General features: G+C 35.4%; 1 protein-coding gene and 2 non-coding genes across 3 annotated transcripts in view; 2 read left to right on the forward strand and 1 right to left on the reverse strand.

Annotated features, from left to right (window-relative positions):
* Positions 1 to 14451: 14451 nt before the first annotated feature.
* Smp_129230 (subfamily S1A unassigned peptidase (S01 family)) overlaps positions 14452 to 21202 on the forward strand; it is a gene marked incomplete at its 5' end in the record, with an annotated part of 30144 nt that continues 23393 nt past the window's right edge. Inside the window, one exon of the mRNA XM_018794809.1 lies at positions 14452 to 14466. Coding sequence (XP_018647032.1) covers positions 14452 to 14466 — 15 coding nt within the window. The remainder of the gene's footprint in view (positions 14467 to 21202) is intronic.
* Positions 17561 to 17632, reverse strand: Smp_tRNA_01961_Pseudo_TTG.1.1. The gene has a single exon. It is a non-coding gene (tRNA).
* On the forward strand, positions 20083 to 20149 carry Smp_tRNA_00431_Pseudo_TTG.1.1. The gene has a single exon. It is a non-coding gene (tRNA).

Consider the following 21202-nt stretch of genomic DNA (forward strand, 5'->3'; position numbering starts at 1 on the left):
ACTGGGTTCGAGTCCCAGAGTGAACATCAACTCTGAGATGCAGGTACACCCAGATGACGAGTACCAAATAGGACGAAACTGTCGTGAAACTGGATTTCACTGCTAGCCACTATCCATCTCTGCTCACCATGCTTGTGAATTAAGGCAATATCGAGGCAATACGCACAGTATGCACATATGCCAATTAGAGACTGACCAGTTGCAGTCCTAACAAATCGATGGGAAGATTCAAACAAACAATACTGAATGAATTTGAATGTATAACTGTTTTGTAGTTATTTTCATTATTAGACTTCATAGTGATAGATAACACAGTAAATAATATTGTTTAATTCATTGTACTGGAAGTTAGGTACTACTATCAAATTATTACTTATTTACTTACGCCTATAAAAATTATTGCTTTGGTTGTTAAAAGGAGCATCGGCCTCGTGACTTCCAAAGAATGTCGGCTTTCATCATGAGGCGTCATAATTCTTCCCTCAACTCCCAGGGCATTTTTTTAGCGAGTTAGTTTTCTACGGGATGGGGTCGCTAAACTCATGCTTAACCGTTCTCCTTTATCCGGGCTTGGAACCGTCAGTAGCCCCTGGAAGAGCTACAGGCGGACTTACTTAATCATGAAATTATCAGGAAAAACAAACGATTATTCACTCAAATACTCCTTTATTTCTAAACACTCAATGAAGACTTTTTAGTTGTTAAGTTAAAAAAAAGTCTTCAAAGTACAAAAGGAATTGATGTATTAAACTATATGAAAGAATATAATAATAATAAACCATTTCGATCATTTACCTTTCTTCCTTGTCATTAGTTATGGCCTTGTGCTCAGTTAATATATAGCGTAATGATAACCCTAATTAGAGGACTGTGACTTATTTACCGGACCAATAACGCATACGAACAGTCTAGAATACTTATCGACCCTTCTTTCTGACTAGCATTTCCTGTTAAGTTCTGAACACCAATGACAGCTTCCACTATGCCAATCATTTATTTCAAACATACTCGGTTTATATACCAGTCAAATAGACTACATCATACCATAAAATAGGAAATAACATTTATACAAGTTGAAGCATAAAAGTGGCTGTGATTATGAAAGACTGTACTTAATAAACTGAACATAAATCAAGAATGGTAAATCGTATAGTAATAGTCTATGGGTCAAAATGAAGCTTGTAATGAGAGGAACATACGTATATGAATAGTTTAGTTACTTGACAATTATATCTATTTATTTAAACACATAAATATATTTACAAAGGGGCATCAGATATATATGCGCCACATAAATCTCATTTAATTTGTGTGAGGGCTGTGATACTGCCCGGCTGCCCAGACCGAAGCGAGTTTTTTTCTCGGGGGGCCACACCCGGAGCCTTTGACCTAAAGATCTGATCTACAAGGCAGTGGAGCATCGTGAGGAGATGCATTCCCATGGTAGCCGGTGACCAACGATTGATTCATACGGCATTTGTTCCCTCAGGAGACTGGAACCCAACTCCCCTAGGTGAACTTTCCGTGTCCACCAATCTGGTTAAAGTGCCGAACATTCGCCTTTCGTCCTCTCACCCCTGCCACGAGAACGCAGTGGGTAGGACTTGTGTTGCAGAGGCTATATACGCGTGGCCATGTGAGAGCATTTGAGGAGGGACAACGGACTCTCCACACTCTCGGCCGTACAAGGGCATTTAGGGGCTAACAACTGTATAATAAAAATATATTTATCGTATTATTGTATAGATAGATCCCAACACTTACCATTCATAATACTGATCAGGATATAACAGTATCATTATTGAATACTTATGCAAATCATTATGTGGGAAATGTCATCTAAACTGAACCCTGCTTTTTGTAATCCTTCTGATAATTAATTAGTACTATGGATAAAGTATGTTCCATCTACTTAAACTCTGATGAATGGTTACTATACAGATTACATCTAATTCATTATTAATAATTCCTACATTCATATTTATTTATGTATGATTAATTAAGATAGTCCTGACGGATAAAAAGTGAATTTACAGATATCACTCCCCTATTTTTTGATATAGAATTCGATTAACACTAATGAAATAGACATCAATTCAATCGCTTTAGTTGATATGACCTTACTAATGAGTAGTATATTAGGGTATTTTATTTATTTAAACACATTAACATTGGTACAAATGTGGGGAGGGGCAACAAGATATGTGTCCGTACAATAAAAGTGTGATTGTGAAGTGATAGAGAAAGTAAGGTGAGTGTAAAAACAATTAACAGAAACTAGTGTATGAACGTGAAATTAAATAAATTCGGAGAGGTAGTTCAGAAGGGGTTTTGTGGAGATTTCAGTATTTTCATATTTGAAAAAAATGAGTCAGTTGAAGCTAGACCACCATGAAAAACCTGGAAGACACTGGACGGCCGATTATGTGACTCCTCAGTAGTGCGCATCCCCGATCTTATACTCGCGAGATTCGAACCCAGGATCTACCAGTCTCACACCAGAGAACTTAACCGAATCTCGCTGGTGCGGGATCGTGGATGCGCACTGAAGAGGTAGTTCAGTTAGGAAAAAATAATGATAGAAATAATTCTTTCAGTTATAGAAATTTCTATCACTTTTATTAAGAAAGTAAAAGGAATTCATAGCAGGACCGTACATGACCTCCATTCTTATTCATTTCTGATAATGTCTCAAGTCATTTGGTTGCACCATTTCTAGGACTCCAATCAGTGAGTCATGATGGACAAACAGATGCCTGTCCTACACATGGCTTTCTTTCATACTATGACAAAAGTTTTTGCGCTGAGCACTTTTTTTTCTGGGACGACATTCTTAAGTTCTATCCAATTCAAAGAAGTCGACGTTTCAAAATAATGATACCACTTGAGTTGTCATCACTTTGTCCAATTGCATGTTGTCGAACCTTTGCATTACTAACATGATATGCTACTGAATGTTAGTAATTCTCGGGAGAAAATGATGATCAAAAACACTTCTACGAAAAATGTGCTCATTTGACAAACACTTTAACAACAATGCAAAATTGTCATTAAAATAGAATAATATTTATAAATATTTCAGTGGTTCAAATGAAATAACTTCACCATTTTGCCTAATAATCTACTTACGGCATTTTTGTGAGTAGTAAATGAAATCTTTGATAAAAAAAACTCAAACCAGATTGCCGGGGAATATGTTGAAGGTAATCAAATTCAGTAACCAATTGTTTTATATATAGTTTATTTTCAATAACGTTTTAGGCATTAGACACCCAACTACTGTGAAAATAATCATTCAAAAATATGATATGTAGTATGTTATCGAGTGAAAATACTACTTAAATTAGGAAATAAGAGGTACTACCCTAAAATATTTTGATTAAACAACTAACTTAATATTAGCAGAGATGGATGGTAACTAATAATGGAATCCAGAATATGCGTTTTGGTCTAGTTAGGACTCATTTGTCGAATGTATCTACATTTCAAAGTTGCTGTTCATCCTGTTACTCAAACCCAGTACCATTTGCTTCGAATGCCATCGAGTTGTCCACTTAACTACGGAGTCTAGATTGTAGCTAGCTTGTTTGATGGGGTATATATCAAATCTGGAATACATGAACATCCAGCTGACAAGTCCAAAAAAACGTGTATCCTGGATTCTACTGCTAGCCACCATCCATCTCTACTTATAATACATGTTACTTAGGGTAGTATCCATTAATTCGTTAGTCTTTTCGAACTAACCAACTTGTAGTAAATTTATTGTCAACTATGAATAAAAAGGCTTAATTAGTGTTAAATAAGAATGTACACTAGACCATTTTTGTTAAATGGAATAACGCTCTAAGATTGTTGTGAACAAGAAGACGAGGGGGGACAATCGAATGTATTTAGGCAGAAAGTACAGAATATCTCAGTAAAATATGAGAACCATATTGTCAATAATTAATTTGTAAACTATCAATCGATTGTCTCAATATTGACTGTTCCTTCTGCAAATATTATTCCATCTTCTCTGATCTCACTGTTCATGCATTTTCATACCAATTCCGTCCTGTTCTCGTTCTCTCCTTATCGATGTTCTACTGAAATATATTCAGTGCCCGACCATCGTTATATAAGTAGCCCACACCACAGGATGAACTAAGTTGCTTGAGTTGTCTAACCTAATTATCATGAGATACCACACAAGTTGTTCCAATGGTATTACATGAACATCACACTGTGAATTGAATTGACTGAAGTTGCATATATCAACAACCGAATCTCATTTCAATTAGTTGATGATTTAACGGTAGCTGACTTTATCCCTTGGAAGTGGTATGATTATCACCTGCCGAAGTGACTCGAATTAAAATAGATCATCTGTCTAATGTTTTCCATCTTTAAATGAGATTAAGACATCATTCATATTAAATCATCTAATTTAAAACTTATGGAACATTATAAGAGATATCCGTCAGTGATCTTCAGTGCTGTTAGAGGTATGAAGGCAGTTATCACTTCCCAGTTGCTCACACCGTGGAAGGGTTCTTCTTGAGGTACCTGAAAAAGGGATTGGATTAGATGTGGTCTTAGTCACCTCAGAGCGTGACCGCAGTGCCCAAGAGACAACTGCTTGAGGTCGGTCACACACGACCTTTTCGTGAGTAATTTTTGTGTTAGCTCAGTACTTGTTGGGACCTTACCGCCAGAGACGGATATCCGTGGGATAAGGCGAAATGTGCATTTTTGGGGCGGACCTTTTTTAACGCCACCCCTCCTAGTGGGAAGGCAATATCGCTGTTATGCTGGTTGTCTAAAGGAAACACCTTACTGCCGTCACACCTCTGTACAGTTAGCACTACGACTTCGCCCTCGAACCTTCAGTTGCTGCTTTTAGTCTTACCATTCTCCAATCGACCTGTCTCGCATGGTAGGACCTTGAGGAACGATTATTCCAGCCAGTATAGCTCGATTGATTCATCACGACTGGTAGCAGCAATGGTCGGGTTACAATAGATATACAGGAAAATAAAGTGTAGATCAGATACTACTAATAATGTGTATGAATAATTTGTAGGAAAAAATGGAGAGATTAACTGAAATAGGACAATCTAATACATTCATTATCAAATAAAAGTTCTTTCTAGAACCGAAAAAGAAATTTATTAATAATATAAGGTTGTGTAGATTGTTGAATTATATTAGAATCACAAACCCCTCTTAGATAACTATTGAATACTTAGAATCACTGGATGACTGTTTCATTCCTATGTGAGAAGACTCTAGAATATGCATCGACAACTGATTATGTTTTTCCGGTTCTAGGATTTCTGAAGTACTGTCAAATATTTTGTTAATGACTTAAAACAAAAATAAATTTATATCATATTTACTGCAGTCAATGAGAGGTAGTCTCACAACATGGTAGATTGGTTGAAGTTAGACATATAAACCATTATATGCTAGATCAGGGGTCTAGAATTTAAGCGTTTGCACGCGAGATCAAAGGTTCTGAGTCCATTTACCGGATCCAAGATAGTAAACAAACACTGTCAAGAAGTCCCATACTTGGACGGAGCACTTGTCTAGTACTTCCTGATTTTTAATAGTTATCTAGCTAAGATCATTTCCTGCTTTAAACTGAATAAATTCTATGGTCTTCACAAACATCATCTCTATACGTAATTTACATTGATTCACTAGTAAATGCATAATTTACTGATTCAGTTGATGATATAATAGAATAAAATAAAACGAATACTAAAATATACTTTTCTTCTCTTATTGCTTCTTCTTCTTCATTCAACTGCCTTGCATGACTTATCCTATAAATGATAATAATAGACAAGATCTATCATGATCTAAACGATTAGCTTGTAGAAAAATTTTAGTATTTCACTTGGTAAACTAGTCTAGATTCACTTAGTATTGTTTGTTTGAATCTTCTCATTGATGTTCAGGACTAAAATTTGATCAGTTTCTTACTGGTATATGTGCATACTGTGCGTATTGCCTTGATTCATAAGCATTATAAGCAAAGATGGATAGTGGTTAACAGTGGAATCCAAGACGCGCGTTTCGTCCTGTTTGGTACTCGTCATCTAGGTGTACTTGCATCTCCAACAAACAGTACTAAATGAATTTAAACTTCACCCCTTTGCTCAAGCAAGTGGCTAACAGGACTCAGTAGCTGAGTGGATAACACGATGGTATTTGAAGCGAAAGGTACTGGGTTCGAGTCACAGAGTGAACATCAACTCTGAGATGCAGGTACACCCAGATGACGAGTACCAAATAGGACGAAACTGTCGTGAAACTGGATTCCACTGCTAACCACTATCCATCTTTGCTTATAATGCTTGTGAATTAAGGCTATATTGAGACAATACTCATAGTATGCACATATGCCAATTAGAGATTGATCAGTTGCAGTCCTAAGCATCAATAGGAAAGATTCAAACAAACAATACTAAGTGAATTGAAAAACAAATTGATGAAAACAGGTAAATCTAAAATGAAATTTTACCAGCTAAGACAAGCATTACCGTTAATCCTTCATAAGTTGTTATCTTAACTATTTTTTCCTTCTTGAAAATCTTCATGGAAACAATCTTTATTCATTTTTTTTTAAAAGAAAACTTTGTACTAGACAAGTGATTACCTTGGATCATTTAACCTTGAACTAAATAACATAAACATTTTTTTTTGGTAATTCAATAATCAAGGTTAATGGAGAAAGAGAGAAAGAAAGAGAAAGAGAGAAGGAGAGAGGGAGAGAGAGGTAGAACATAAATACAAATATTGGTACTACATTCGGTTAACTTGTCTATATTATGCAATGTTCAATTATAGAGTTTAGCATTGCTGATATGAAGAATTCAGACAAAATGTGAACTTTCAATTAGTTCCTTTTTTTTGATGTTTTTTTCGAGAGAGAGAGAGAGAGAGAGAGGGGGGGGAGAAGGGTATTCTGGAGGTGAATAATTTACCTTTCAATGTAACAAATGTAACAAATTATTTTTTTTTCTACACCAAAAAAAAATAGTTAGATCGAAAATTTCATAAACAAGATTCTGTTTTTATTTCCACCCAGATACATAATAAAAATTAAAAAAAAGATTTTTTTTGGTACACTTGATAATCAACTCGTTTGTTTATGTTTTTTTTCCTTATCCTGGTTATAACTATCCGAATTCGGTTAACCATACAAATAGATCATCATGTCAGAAAAGTTATCTTACTTTAAATTCATCAATATTTAAATAGATTGTTGTATTAAGGTAATAAACATATGTTTTTATAGGAGTTGAGATCATAAGTCAATCGAAGCTGTTCCATCTTATTTTGGGACACCTTCTCATGTTAATCAACATATTTTCACTAGTGACCGGCTTCAAAAGGTATTTCCTGGACTTCTAGTGAGAAGCAGTGACTAGTGGAGTTCACCCGGGTTGTTGTGAGATAGTAACTCACTGAAGACATTGGTGGATGTTTCGCTGAATTCCATGGATTAGTTGAACTAAGACATCAATACCGTTTGATGCTGGCTCAGTCGTCTGGAGGTTAATTGTTCACGTGCATAGCCTATATGTCCTGGGTTCAAATCTCGCAAGTCAGGATTGTGGATGCTCACTACTGAGAAGTCCAACAATAAGACGAAACGCATATCGAGTGCTTCCAGGTTATCCATGGAGGTCTAGATTCATTAGACTCATGATCTCAACTAATAAAATCACTATAAAATCCACAAAAACACCCTTCTGATATTTTTCTGGTTGACAATCGATTTTATGATGTATAGAATTCAAGATAGTTATGTATAAATGTCATTCAAAATTGTTATTAATAACCATATAAATTAATCTTATTGAAAGCTGAGATACAAATTTAACATTTCTTAATAAACTTACTTACGCCTATTACCATTTGTGGAAGATCATAGGCCGCTCATCAGCGTTCTCCATTCAACTATCTCTCGGGCAATCTATTTCCAGTCGTTTCCAGTTAGTATTCATCCTTTTCATGTCTGTTTCCAATTTCCGACGTAGAGTGTTATATGGTCTTCCTCTTTTCAGTTTCCTTTCAAGATTACAAGTTAGTGCTTGTCTCTTAATGTAGTTTGAAGATTTCTGCAATGTATGTCGCACCCACCACTTCCAAAGAGTTTTTCTAATTTCCTCTGCAAATGGAAGCTGTTTTGCTGATGGTATTCGGGCAACAAACATTCAGTATCTCACGTACACAATTGATTATAAATAATTGCACCTCATTGATGATGGTTGTAATAGTTCTCCACGTTTCAGCTTCGTACAGTAGAACTGTCTTGACGTTCGTATTGAACGTTCTCACTTTGATGTTGGTTCATAGTTGTTTCGAGTTCCATATGTTCTTCAATTGTAGGAATGCTGTGCTTGTTTCGCCAATCCTTTACGTCTGAATCGGAACCCCCTTTTTCATCAATGATGCTATCCGGAAACATGAATATTTCAATCTCTTGCCGAGTTTCGCGGCCAAGTGTGATTAGTTCGATGTTCTACGTGTTGTATTTGAGGACTTTGCTTTTTCCTTTATGTTTGTTGAGGACTAATGTTTCAGATGCTTCTGTCACACTGGTTGACTTTACCTGCATTTGTTCGTGTGTATGGCATAGATGTCTAGGTCATTTGAGAATTCCAAGTCGTATATTCACATCTAAGCTGTTCATTGTACTCCATGCTTCCTCTCATATGTGGAAGTCTTTATTACACCAATTAGTTTTATACATTATTTACGGAATAAAATTAGAAATAACTCTCACTTCTATTCATTTGTTCCACCAGGAATAAACCACTTATATGTACTCTTTTAAATTACAAATTAACTGTCTAAAAATTTAGCACTGGGATTAAGACCGAAGTTCTTCGGTTCGATCCTTCTAGGTGGGGTCAAAGATGCTTTGTTCCAAAGAATCTTATACAAACACGTAACAGTGCTACCTGGTTTCCACATGTAATCTAACTAAGACTAGACCGTGATGTAACCTGTGAACATTTTACAATCTACTTCAAAGTTGATTTATCTGTTGAAATTAGAAGCCAATCTTCACTAATAGTAAAACTTTACCAGGGAATTAGTTAAATTTATTATATTGGCTCTTGGACTTTTGCATTAATTCAGAATATGATGACAGATAGATTGCACCATGTTTATATTTAAGATTGAATAAAGTTCAATCTTTGTTGACATATGTACATCGTGTATGGAAGACTCGATATGATCATTATAAAGCAAGTTATACAGAATAGATAGATTTGTAGCTAAATGTGGAATTGAAAATGCATTTTTCGTCTTCATTCTCACTTATCATTACATATTTGTGAAGATGCTTGAAAGGGATCACAAAATAATAATAACGTTGGATTGAGAGAATTCTTCAACCAACCTTAAACAAAGGATTAGTTTCCCTTGAAAAAACGTATTAGATAATGAGACAGAATTAAAAATGAATAAAACATTTGGGCCCTGATTCACAAACTTTTGTGGTAACATAAGGTCTCATTAATTCAACTCTACCTTTTCACTATGTTATTTAACTTCGAACTCTAACCTTCTCAATAGCTAAATATGTATGTAGTGAACAAGAACATTGGTAGGGACAATCGAATCTATTTAGGCACACATTACAGACAATCTCACTACATTCTGGTAATTATACAGTCAACTTAGTGAAGAAAACACTAGTTGGGGGGGGGAATGTATTTAGGCTATCTAAATAATTCTGATAACCATACAATGGACAGTTAATTTGCAAATTAACAACCAATAGTTTCAATCTTCACTGTTTCTTCTCTAATTCCATTGTTTGTGTATTTTCCTACCGATTGCACTTCGTTTCGGTTCTTTCCTCATCGGTCTTCTGCCAAAATACATTCTATGCCTGACCAACATCATATACTACTTATATGGATATAAGTAGACCACATCACATGTATACTTTCTAGAGTTAATATTCACACCTTAGCTCGAATCCAGAACATTTAATTTACAAACTGTTTTCAAGTTTCAATATGAATACCCAACACTAAGATGTAGATATATCCTAAACAAACCCATCACCTAAATTTCACTATTATCTAAGTAGCATAAACAAATAGGGAAACTTAGATCTTTCCTAATAACAATCATATTAAGTATATCCGTTACTAAATTAATGTAATCCATGTAATTAGCTAATAGGATAAGGATTATCTTATACATGTTATACATGTTGTTTTGTTTATTATGTCACAAAAACACATACATAATTCAATTAGTTCAATGAAAACAATGTAGAATGTCATTATTAGTTGAATAGAAAGGGGTTGTTATGTATACAAACATCATTGTATGTTCCTATTACTTGTAGTTAAGGGGAAGAAGTACGAAGTTCAGTAAAGCGATCTCTTTACAACGAATTTATTATCAACCAGTGTAATCGTATACATATATATCTTTTTTTCATAGTTGAAAGCGTGAGTCAATTGAAGCTAGACCACCAGGGTAAACCTGGGAGCACTGACGGCCGTTTCGTCCTATTGTGGGACTGCTCAGTGGCAGTGCGCATCCACGACCTCGCCTCGCGAGATTCAAAACGAGAACCTACCAGTCTTCCACCAGAGAACTTAACCGATAGACCACTGAGTTGGCATCCGACGGTGTTAATGTCTAACTTCAACCAATCCACGAAGTTTGAGAAACCGTTCACCAATTGTCTTCAGTGCGTTGTTATCTAACAACAGACGTGGTTGAACTCTACTGTTCATTGCTTCCTACTAGAACTCCAGGACATGTCTCTTGAAGTTAGCCACTAATGAGCATATGATTATAAACAGAAGAGGTTTTGTGGACATTTCAGTATTTTCATAGTTTTCCATGGTGGTCTAGCTTTAATTGACTCATGATTTCAACTATGAAAATACTGAAATCTCCACGAAACTCCTTCTGTCTATCCTTTGTCATTATAAAGGTCATACATTTTTCACCATTAACAATGCACACATACACACACACAAAGTACATACACGTCGCTCATAAATCACGTTGACCGAAATGACGTGACATTGATTTAATCAGACCTGTTTTTTGATTGATCGTACCAAATATTCGTGTTGTTCCGTTGTACTATTTAAACTTGGATTAATGTTAATTTGGTTATTTATTCTCTGAGGAAGTGTCTTACACTGAGTCACGTAACGTTAAAAAATCTAACCAAAATGATGTAAAATAAAGATTAGAATACTAGATTACGTAATACGAATAATAATAAAAGATTTAATAAGTTAGTAATGAATTATAACTTGAATGTAGTAAGATGATTTAAATGTTTTTTCAATGGTTGAATTCATGAGTCAAATAAAGCTAGACCACCATGGAAAATCTGGAAGCACTGGATGGCCGTCTCGTCCTAGAATGGAACCGAAGGTCCTGAGTTCGAATCCTGAGAGTGGGATATACATATACGATTGCACAACTTGATAATAAATTCGTTGATAAAAGATCCCTTCGATTAACTTAATGTTTTCTCTCAATGTTTAAATGGGAATTATCTGTCAATTGAAGATATGCAAGAATCATTATTGTTAATGCAATAACTATTTTCTCTTTTTTTATTGACTTTATGTTTCCACCACATGTGCATACACATATGCACACTACGTGTTTTTCCAGTTCCATTTCTGTAGTTAACGAAGATTTAGGTGGGAATGACCGGTTTATTAATTAGTGCGAAATTACAGAATATCTTCGTGAAGTATGAAAACTATACATAGCTAGGAGTTCCCTACCGAAAGTGCTGTTGTGTGCTGCTGTGTCTAGCAACCGTTTCGAGAAAAATCCTAAAGGCTGCCAAGTCCACTTAAACTAATGTGGTCAGCATCAAATGTCGAACACTTACAAAGCTATTGATTTTTGGGAATTATTTACATCTACAACATCAAATACTACATTTACACATCTCCCATTAATTATCTCTTACGACCCTCACCGTTACCTCACCCTCGGTTTCATAAGAATTACTCTGTCTTTATATTCGTGTTCTCTTCCATTTGATCTATCTACTTCTAGACATTCCACTAATGATTGGTGTTACATACTACTTATATTTGTTGACATAAGTAGTATACACCCTATTTTCATTAACTAATTTCTACGTATTTAGATTATAATCAGTTCTAATTAATTTTCTTTCTCACTAGTGAATTATACTACTGATTTATTATTCATTAGTAGGTAGCGTTATTTTTCTCGATTTTATGATCTACAGCCTATTTTTTAAAATATTACGATCGACTAATCATATGTTTGAGTCATTTATTTTTCAAAGACAGTTGTAAGATATCGCCTTTTCATTCAAGATTTGATACATGAACGAAAATAGTTGTAGCTACCCAATTGATCGCCAACCTTCACCAATGTAGATGAATTCAAGATATTGAACATTGAGTAAAAGAGGTATTTATAGAATATATCTCTTGACTGGTTACAATGTGAAGGGATATTAAGGGCTGATTTACTGTAATATTGAAAAATTTATGCTGAGAACACCTCATTGTGAAAGACTTTGTACCATTATTGTTACGTACTGTTATTACTGAAATAAGTTATTGTCATAATAGTTTTAATAGTTGAATTCATGTGTCAATTGAATCTAAACCACCATAGAATATCTGGAAGCACTGGACGGCCGTCTCGTTTCTATATGGGAACCCTCGGAAGGGCTCATCCACGATCCCGCTCGCGGGATTCGAACCTAGGATCCACCGGTTTTCGCTCGCGGTCACTTAACCTCTAGACCACTAATTTGGCCGGCATCTAACAATGTTAATGTGTAACGAGTTTCAATATGAAGAAGTATCATTTTCGTTTTTACTGTCCAGCCTCTTCAATATTTCCAAATATTTGGACTTTTAATGAAAAAATCAATGAAACTCCAAAGCTTCTTGTTTTACTGTAACGAAATCAAGAGCAAAGAGAAAAATGATACTGGCTTACCTTCGTTATTGTTTTAATCAATTTCTTGGAAATCATATTTCGATTCAGCAACTATTATACATTACTAAGATAATCTTTGACACAAAAAAACCTTGTCCACACCACCTTACCATTTAGAGATGAGTCAAATAGACTACACTGTAAAGATCATTATCAGAAAAAAAAACAGAGTCCATACTTGACCAAAAACTAGAAGGCATGAAAACGATTGCGTCACATCTCACTGTGTTAACCAATTTAAATATGTATGTATGTGACATCACATACTTGGAGAGGAGTAATCATGATCTCCAAATTAGGATATCTGAACATGTACCAGAATGATGCATTTCTGTATTGGTTATTTGAATATTCTCAATGATGTTTAGGACTGCAATTGATCAGTCTCATATTGGCACATTTGCATCCTGTACGTATTGTCTCGATACTGCTTAAAGTCACAAGTATTATGAAAGGTGATGGATGTTGACTGGTGATGGAATTCAGAAACGCACGTTTGGTCCTATTTGGTACTCGTCAACTGAAAGTACCTACATCCCAGAGTTGATGTATATAAATAATTACAAAAACAAAATCCAATGACCTAATAAGAGGAGATGATGAACATTCATCATCCCCTATTCCCAAATACAAAGTTGAAACAGATCATAAAATTTATATTAACTCGACTTTTGTAGTATATAAAGTGTTAAATAGGGTATAATAAGGTTGACCAAAGTCTTGACCCCTCTGATGTATTCATAGGTAGTTTGTTCTCACCTTAAACCTACCCTACTAATATTAGTTTATTATCCACCATGATGAGTTTTCACATTGTTTTTCATGTTATTTTCTCACTGCTTTCTCGTGGCACCGGTGTTGTTTACGATATTAAGAGGACGGAAAGATAATGTCCGACGCTTTAACCGGGTTAGTGGGCACGAAGGATCCATCTAAGGGAGTTAGAAAACCCTGATTCCAAACCGATGGTGCACATGGGCTCCAGTATCCTGACGGAAAAAATGGCCTATGAATCAATCGTTGATCGCCGGCTACCATGGGACTGCATCTCCTTAAGATGCTTCACTGCTTTGTCATCCTTCATTTCTAGTCTAGCTTACCTTTTATTTTTAATATATCAATGTTCTTAACAAGTATATTATGTATAATCAGTTTGTTCGAAATGTATTGTGCTAATAATTATTGCATAGGTCCTGGGTTCTAATCTCTTGAGGTGGGATCGTGGATACGCACTGCTGAAGAGTCCCACAATGGGATGAAACGGCCATCCAGTGCTTCCAGGTTTTCAATGGTTATCTAGCTTCAATTGATTCATGATATCAACTATTAAAAGTACTATAATATCCACAAAGAAACCCCTTCTGAATTTACCAAATAGTTTTGATAAACTTCAGCTTCTTATTACACGATCCAAATTTACTAAAGAGACTAACTGGTTTAAATCTTAGATTCAACATGCAGGGTCATAATGTGTGTAGGACACAGAATGTACACACTAGATATTTAGATAAGAAGTTATTGAGCATATACCTCACTTTACTTTTCATAGGACCAATAAGCATGTATGTATGTGTGTATGGATGTGTATGTGTAAATGGTTAAATAAATATTTGATTGAGATCAAGAATGGATTATTGTTAGATCACTATTGAAAACTTGGAAGCCCTGAACTAAAGGTAAATATTTACTTACCTGTTTTATGATTGATATGATATGAATCCATGCAAACCAACTAAATATTACCATTCTTTTTTTTAATCAAGATACATGAATTCAGGATTATAACGTTTAAAACATACATTGAGTTGATTAGGAAAAAGAGATTTAATAAGTAACAAATTCAATTTTATAGTTGAATTCATGAGTCAATATAAGGTAGACTACCATGAAACACCTGGAAGCACTACAACAGTTTTGTCCTAGTATGGGACTACTCATGAGCGCTCATCCACGATCTCACACTCGTAATTCATATCTGGGTCCTTCAAAAGAAAACCTAAACTTCAGACCACTGAGCAGGCTGGCATTCCAAGGTGTTAATGCCTAACTTCAGGCCGATTCATCATTTTGTACAACCCTTCATCTAATGATTGTCTCACGCCCGACACAGATTGGACTCCACTGGTCACAGTTATCCACCTCATATAATGAATGAATGGTTGCTCGAAATCATGGATCGATTGAAGTTAAACATTAACACCTTTGGATGCAGGCGTTCGTACGCGAGAATAAAAATCCCGGGTTCGAATTCCGCCTGCAGGATCTTGGATATGCACTGTTGAGGAGTCCCATACTAGGCCATCTAGTGTTTCCATATTTTCGATAGTGGTCTAGCTTACATCAACTCATGAAGTCATCTGTGAATATTTAATCACTGACAAAGCACGTTCTATTAAACTACTGAGTTGAGATTCAATTATCAAAGTTGATTCACATATTGTTTAGTTGGAATTCGTGCTTGGCATAGAAGAAATTAGCGAAAGACATTGGATCTAGTTAAAACATACATTAAGGTAATCATTAAACTGCATCAAGATGTTATTCCTAACTCGGAATCCTCTAAGTTTAAGGAAAAAAAGTCAAACAGAAAAACATTGCGCCCGGGATTGGAGGCAAAAATTAAAAGACAACAATTTGAAAATAAGCCCAGGACATAGTGAGTTAGGGGTAATAAGCAGCTGTAACCATGTAAGTAATAATTCAGTCAATTATAAGTATAAGGCAATCATCTTCAGTGACAATGGATGATAGTCGTACTATTTTACGAACTGACTGAAGTATAAAATGTAAACTCTATGAATTCTATATAAACAGTCTTGAAATAACAACCTCGTCAAATGGTATAAGGGTTTTGGATGTTAAATGTTTTATAATAGTGAACAAGACTGACTATGAAACAAAATGCAAATAGATTCATAAGAATCACTACCGTAAAGATTCGCTTGTGACTAGTAGTGCTGATATAACTTATAGTGGTCACAAATCTAAATGAATTGGAATCATGTGTACTTCGTTTGGATGTTATATGATTTTAAGTTCGTCGGCAGGGAACCTTGTACTATGGTTTAGTGCTGTTTGATATTCATCACTAAAGTGTATCTGATGTCTTGATATTGAATAATACTCATTGACTAATCAACCTAAACATCTCAGTCAGACAGGAGGCTAGTCATTTCTTGATTTCCTCACTGCTTACCATCTCATACTATAAAACATGGTGACATAGATTCGTATGTCACAGGCAGATCCAACTCCCTGAACGTTGCAGGTGCTCCATCTTGACAAATGCCAAACAGTACAATAGCAATGTGCACGGTTTCCTTCTGACTACTTTTAACCACCTAACATGATTCCTATTCATTACTGAAAAGAATTTGTAGTGTTGAAGTAACTGTAACTAAGTAATATCAACAAAAGTAATGTTTTCATTGAACTACTCATCCTAACAATAAAATCTTCTCAACCTCTGATATCTCATTTAATTATGTGTAAATATATATGTTTACATTACATTCAGTTAATCAATTAGGATGCTTTATTGGTGTTCATTCAACTATATATGAATTCACTATTCAGTTAGATCGAATTTAACATTATCATTCAATTATAAAACTATTTGACATTCTTGACCTCGATAAACAAAAAAAGAATCTTGCAAGGCGAGATCGTGGATGCGCACTGCCACTGAGCAGTCCTACAATAGGACGAACCGGCCGTCCGGTGCTTCCAGGTTTTCCTTGGTGGTCTAGCTTCAATTGACTCATGCTTTCAACTATGAAAATATTGAAATCTCCACAAAATCCCTTCTGATAAAAAAAGAAAACTCAACTTTAACCATTGATTGTATGTATGATCAATTCAAACAGAAATAGGAGAACATGAATTCATTTTGTTCCAATGATTCTAGTTATTTGCTTATTATTATACGAATTACTGTTCCTAGATTATATTCAGTTTATTGACTACTGTCTCCCACGTTCACAGCCATAATTTGGCTTAATCTTGTACAAACGTCATTTTCTATTTTATGGTGAAATGCTGTCTGTTTGGTTGGTATATAAACCAAGTATGTTTAAAATAAATGATTCGCGTAACAGAAGCTGTAATTGATGTTCTGGACTCAACTGGAAGGGTTAGGCAGATAACGAACCAATAAGGACGCTAGGCTGCTTATACCTGTCGAACGTCATTCGTTTGGTACAGTGCTAAGATTGGTTAAGTCATATTTCGATTGGTGGATATATATATATATATATATATATATATATATGTCACATGATAAAAGCCGGGCACAAAATCACAACAAATTGGCGACGGGTTAAAGTCACATTAAGTATATAATATCATTCACAAGTGAAATGTCTGGCAGTAGAATGTTGAGAAGATCAAATTGAAGAGAACACGAATATAAATAGAGAGTAATTGTTATAACAATGGGAATGAAGTAATGATAAAGTTTATAAGAGATGAGCAAAAATGGATAGTGTCTAGCAGTGGAATCCAGGAGGCGTGTTTCGTCCTATTTGAGACTCGTCAGCTGGATGTACCTGCATTTCAGAGTTGATGTTCACTCTGGGACTCGAACCCAGTACCTTTAGCTTCAAACGCAATCGCGTTATCCACTTAGCTACTGAATCCTGATAGCCACTTACTTGTGCAATGGGGTGAAGTTTGAATTAAGGCAATATCGAGGCAATACGCACAGTTTACGCATATGCCAATAGAGACTGACCAGTTGCAGTCCTAACACATCAATGGGAAGATTCAAACAAACAATACTAAGTGAATTTATGAGAGATAATTGATGGAAGATATGTAAATTTTGTATTTAATATGTAGTTTTCATATTTCACGAAGATATTCTGTACGTCTGCACTGAGTATCAAATCGGTCTTCCCTACTGGAGTATTCCTTCACTACAAGTATTCCAACCAACATGAAGCCGAGATTAAACAAGATTTTATTGTCAACTACTTTCAAACAGACAAGTTTATCTAAGTTCAATAATCCATTGGAAAACACATTCTATGAATATGTATTTCAAACAAATATAAGAAGGAATTTTGAAGACGATGACGAATTTAAGGAAATTTTTGAACATAATATCTAAATCAAAACTAAACACAGATATACGCTTTAACGAATATTATCGTTAAAATATCGAAGAACTTTGATACAAAGTCCATTGAACATATTATTTCTTCACTAGTTGAATTCATGAATCAATGTAACCTAGATCACCGTTGAAAACTTGGAAGAATTTGACGATGAGTTCATCCTAGTACGAGACTCCTTAACTGTACACATCAACGAACCGTCATTGGGGAATCGAACCCTAAACTTTCGGTCTCGTGAATGAATGCTTAACCATTAGACCACTGAACATATGATCAATGTATCATTTGTACTGTTAAAAGTTGTAAAATCAACTGATTAAAATCAAAAGGAAGTAAAATGTTTAACAAATGACGATTTCAAATAACCATTTATTTGTTTAACAAGGGTCATGTTTATATCACAAATAATCTTGTTTTGAATTACGTCATTTTCAATGCTTAGATGATTGGTGTATAACGTAATGAATGTTTCAGGTTAAAGGACTGAATTCAAGTCTTAGTATGAACATGAACACTAGGATCAACATATCTCCAGCTGATGAGTCTCACATAGGACAGAATGTACAGTCTAAATTCTACTACTAACCGCAATCTATCTACTCTATAAATAATTTTCATAAAAAGACAACACTCATCCAATTTATACAATATACACTTATCTCAATAAAGACTACCCGAAAAATTCTATTCTGAGTGCTGACGATGGAACATTCCAATCCTTGCTAATGATGAATATATATTATTGTTACTACATATTGATATTATGCTTCACTGATCATCTTTGGTCAATATGAAATCACGAAAGTACTTAATTGACCTAATGAACTAACTTATTTTTTCTTCATTAAAAAGTGTTTTTTTGTTAACGCCAATCTTTCTTTTACTCATTGTTCAATATTTCAATATATAAGATGCTTTATCAGAAGGGGGTTTTGTGGAGATTTTAGTGATTTTGTATAGTTGAAATCCTGAGTCAATCTAAGCTGGACCACCATGGAAAACCTGGAAGCACTGAACGGCCGTTTCGTCCGGTTTTGGGACTCCTCAGCGGTGCTCGCGCGCGAGACTATTAGATCCTGGGTTCGAATCTCCCTAGGCAAGGTCGTGGATGTGCACTACCACTGAGCAGTCCCGCAATAGGACGAAACGGCCATCCAGTACTTTCAGGTTTTCCATGGTGGTCTAGCTTTATTGGACTCATGATTTTAATTATATAAAATATAAAGTGCTTTGTTGATTTTTGTTTGACTGAGAAGATTAATTCATTATGAAGATTATCTTTATTTCAGCTTGATTTCAAATGATAAAATAATTTTTTTTACTGATAACTTCTAGATCGATGAACTCCAGCTAAGAGCACTGAACGTTCTAGGTTCGTTTCCTTATTTGGTTATGCATGTCGAATTGTGAGAAGTTCAACCTTTTAAAAAACAAACAGTTGATTATTCCTATCACGTTTTCATTAGTTGTCTAACTAAGGTCAGTCTGTGTAAATTACAGAATCTCATTATTATTGTTTTCAAAATTATACTGTACAAAATGAGACCGTTCAGCTACAGAGGTCAGCGCACTGGCAGGCTCGACAATTCGACGAATAGTGATACATAGAATAGGATAGTCTGTAGTATGGCGAGTAGAATAATAGCTAGTGAGACTTATTAAAGAGGGGACGAGTATGGTGTATGCTACTTAAACAGAGAGATATAATTAGCATGTATCAAGAATTGAAAGTAGGATTCTTACTGACAGAAAACTAACATGAGAACAGAGAGAGAAAAACTGAACCAGTTCACATATCAACAAAAAAAATAAAAGAGCGATGACGTTTCCTAGGTCTAATTCAATGAAGACGTGCAATTAATGTATCTAATGTATCATTTTCATATTTTGCAAAAACACCGTGTGATTTGTTACGTAACATAAATTGGATTAAATTCACCCCATTGCACAAGCAAGTGCGTAACAGGACTCAGTAGCTGAGTGGATAACGCGATGGCGTTTGAAGCGAAAGATACTGAGTTCGAGTCCCAGGGTGAACATCCACTCTGAAGTGCAGGTACATCCAGCTGATGAGTCCCAAATACGACGAAACATGCATCAAACTGGATTTCACTGCTAGACACTATCCATCTTGGTAAATTGGTTTAGTTTAACCAAGTTCTCATTCATTACGAATGTAAATACATTGACTGAATTCTTATTATGCTAATCTTACTTACTTACTTACTTACTTACGCCTGTTACCCCTCGTCGAGGAGCATAGGCCGCTCACCAACATTCTCCATCCAACTCTGTCCTGAGCAATCCTTTCCAGTTCTTTCCAGTTAACATTCATCCTTTTCATATCTGCTTCTATTTCCCGAAGTAATGTGTTCTTCGGCCTTCCTCTTTTCCGCTTCCCTTCACCATTCCAAGTTAGGGATTACCTTGTAATGCACATTGGTGATTTCCTCAATGTATGTCCGATCCACTTCCAACGTCTTTTCATAATTTCCTCATCAGCTGGAAGCTGGTTTGTCCTCTCCTATAGTAGGCTGTTGCTGATAGTATCCGGCCAATGGATGTTGAGTATTTTGCGTAGACAACTGTTTATAAATACTTTTACGTTCTTGATGATGGATGTAGTAGTTCTCCACGTTTCAGCTCTGTACAGTAGGACTGTCTTGACGTTCGTATTGAAGATCCTCACTTTGAATTTAGTTGACAGTTGTTCTGAATTCCAAATGTTCTTCAATTATAGAAATGCTGTCCTTGCTTTGCCAATCCTCGCCTTTACATCTGCATCCGAACCTCCTTGTTTATCAACGATGCTTCACAGGTTTTGAAAGTTTCCACCTCTTCCAGAGTTTCGCCATCAAGTGTGATTGGGTTGATGTTCTCCGTGTTGCTTTTGAGAATCTTGCTTTTTCCTTTGTGTATGTTGAGGCCTATCGATGCGGAGGCTGCTGCTACATTTGCTGTCTTCATCTGCATTTGTTCGTGTGTATGAGAGAGGAGGGCTAGGTCATCTGCGAAGTCCAAATCATCTAATTGATTCTGACATGTCCATTGTATTCCGTATTTCCCGTCAGATGTCGAATTCTTCATAA

This window comes from Schistosoma mansoni (assembly GCF_000237925.1).
Source record: "Schistosoma mansoni, WGS project CABG00000000 data, supercontig 0183, strain Puerto Rico, whole genome shotgun sequence".
Classification (NCBI taxonomy): Eukaryota; Metazoa; Platyhelminthes; class Trematoda; order Strigeidida; family Schistosomatidae; genus Schistosoma; species Schistosoma mansoni.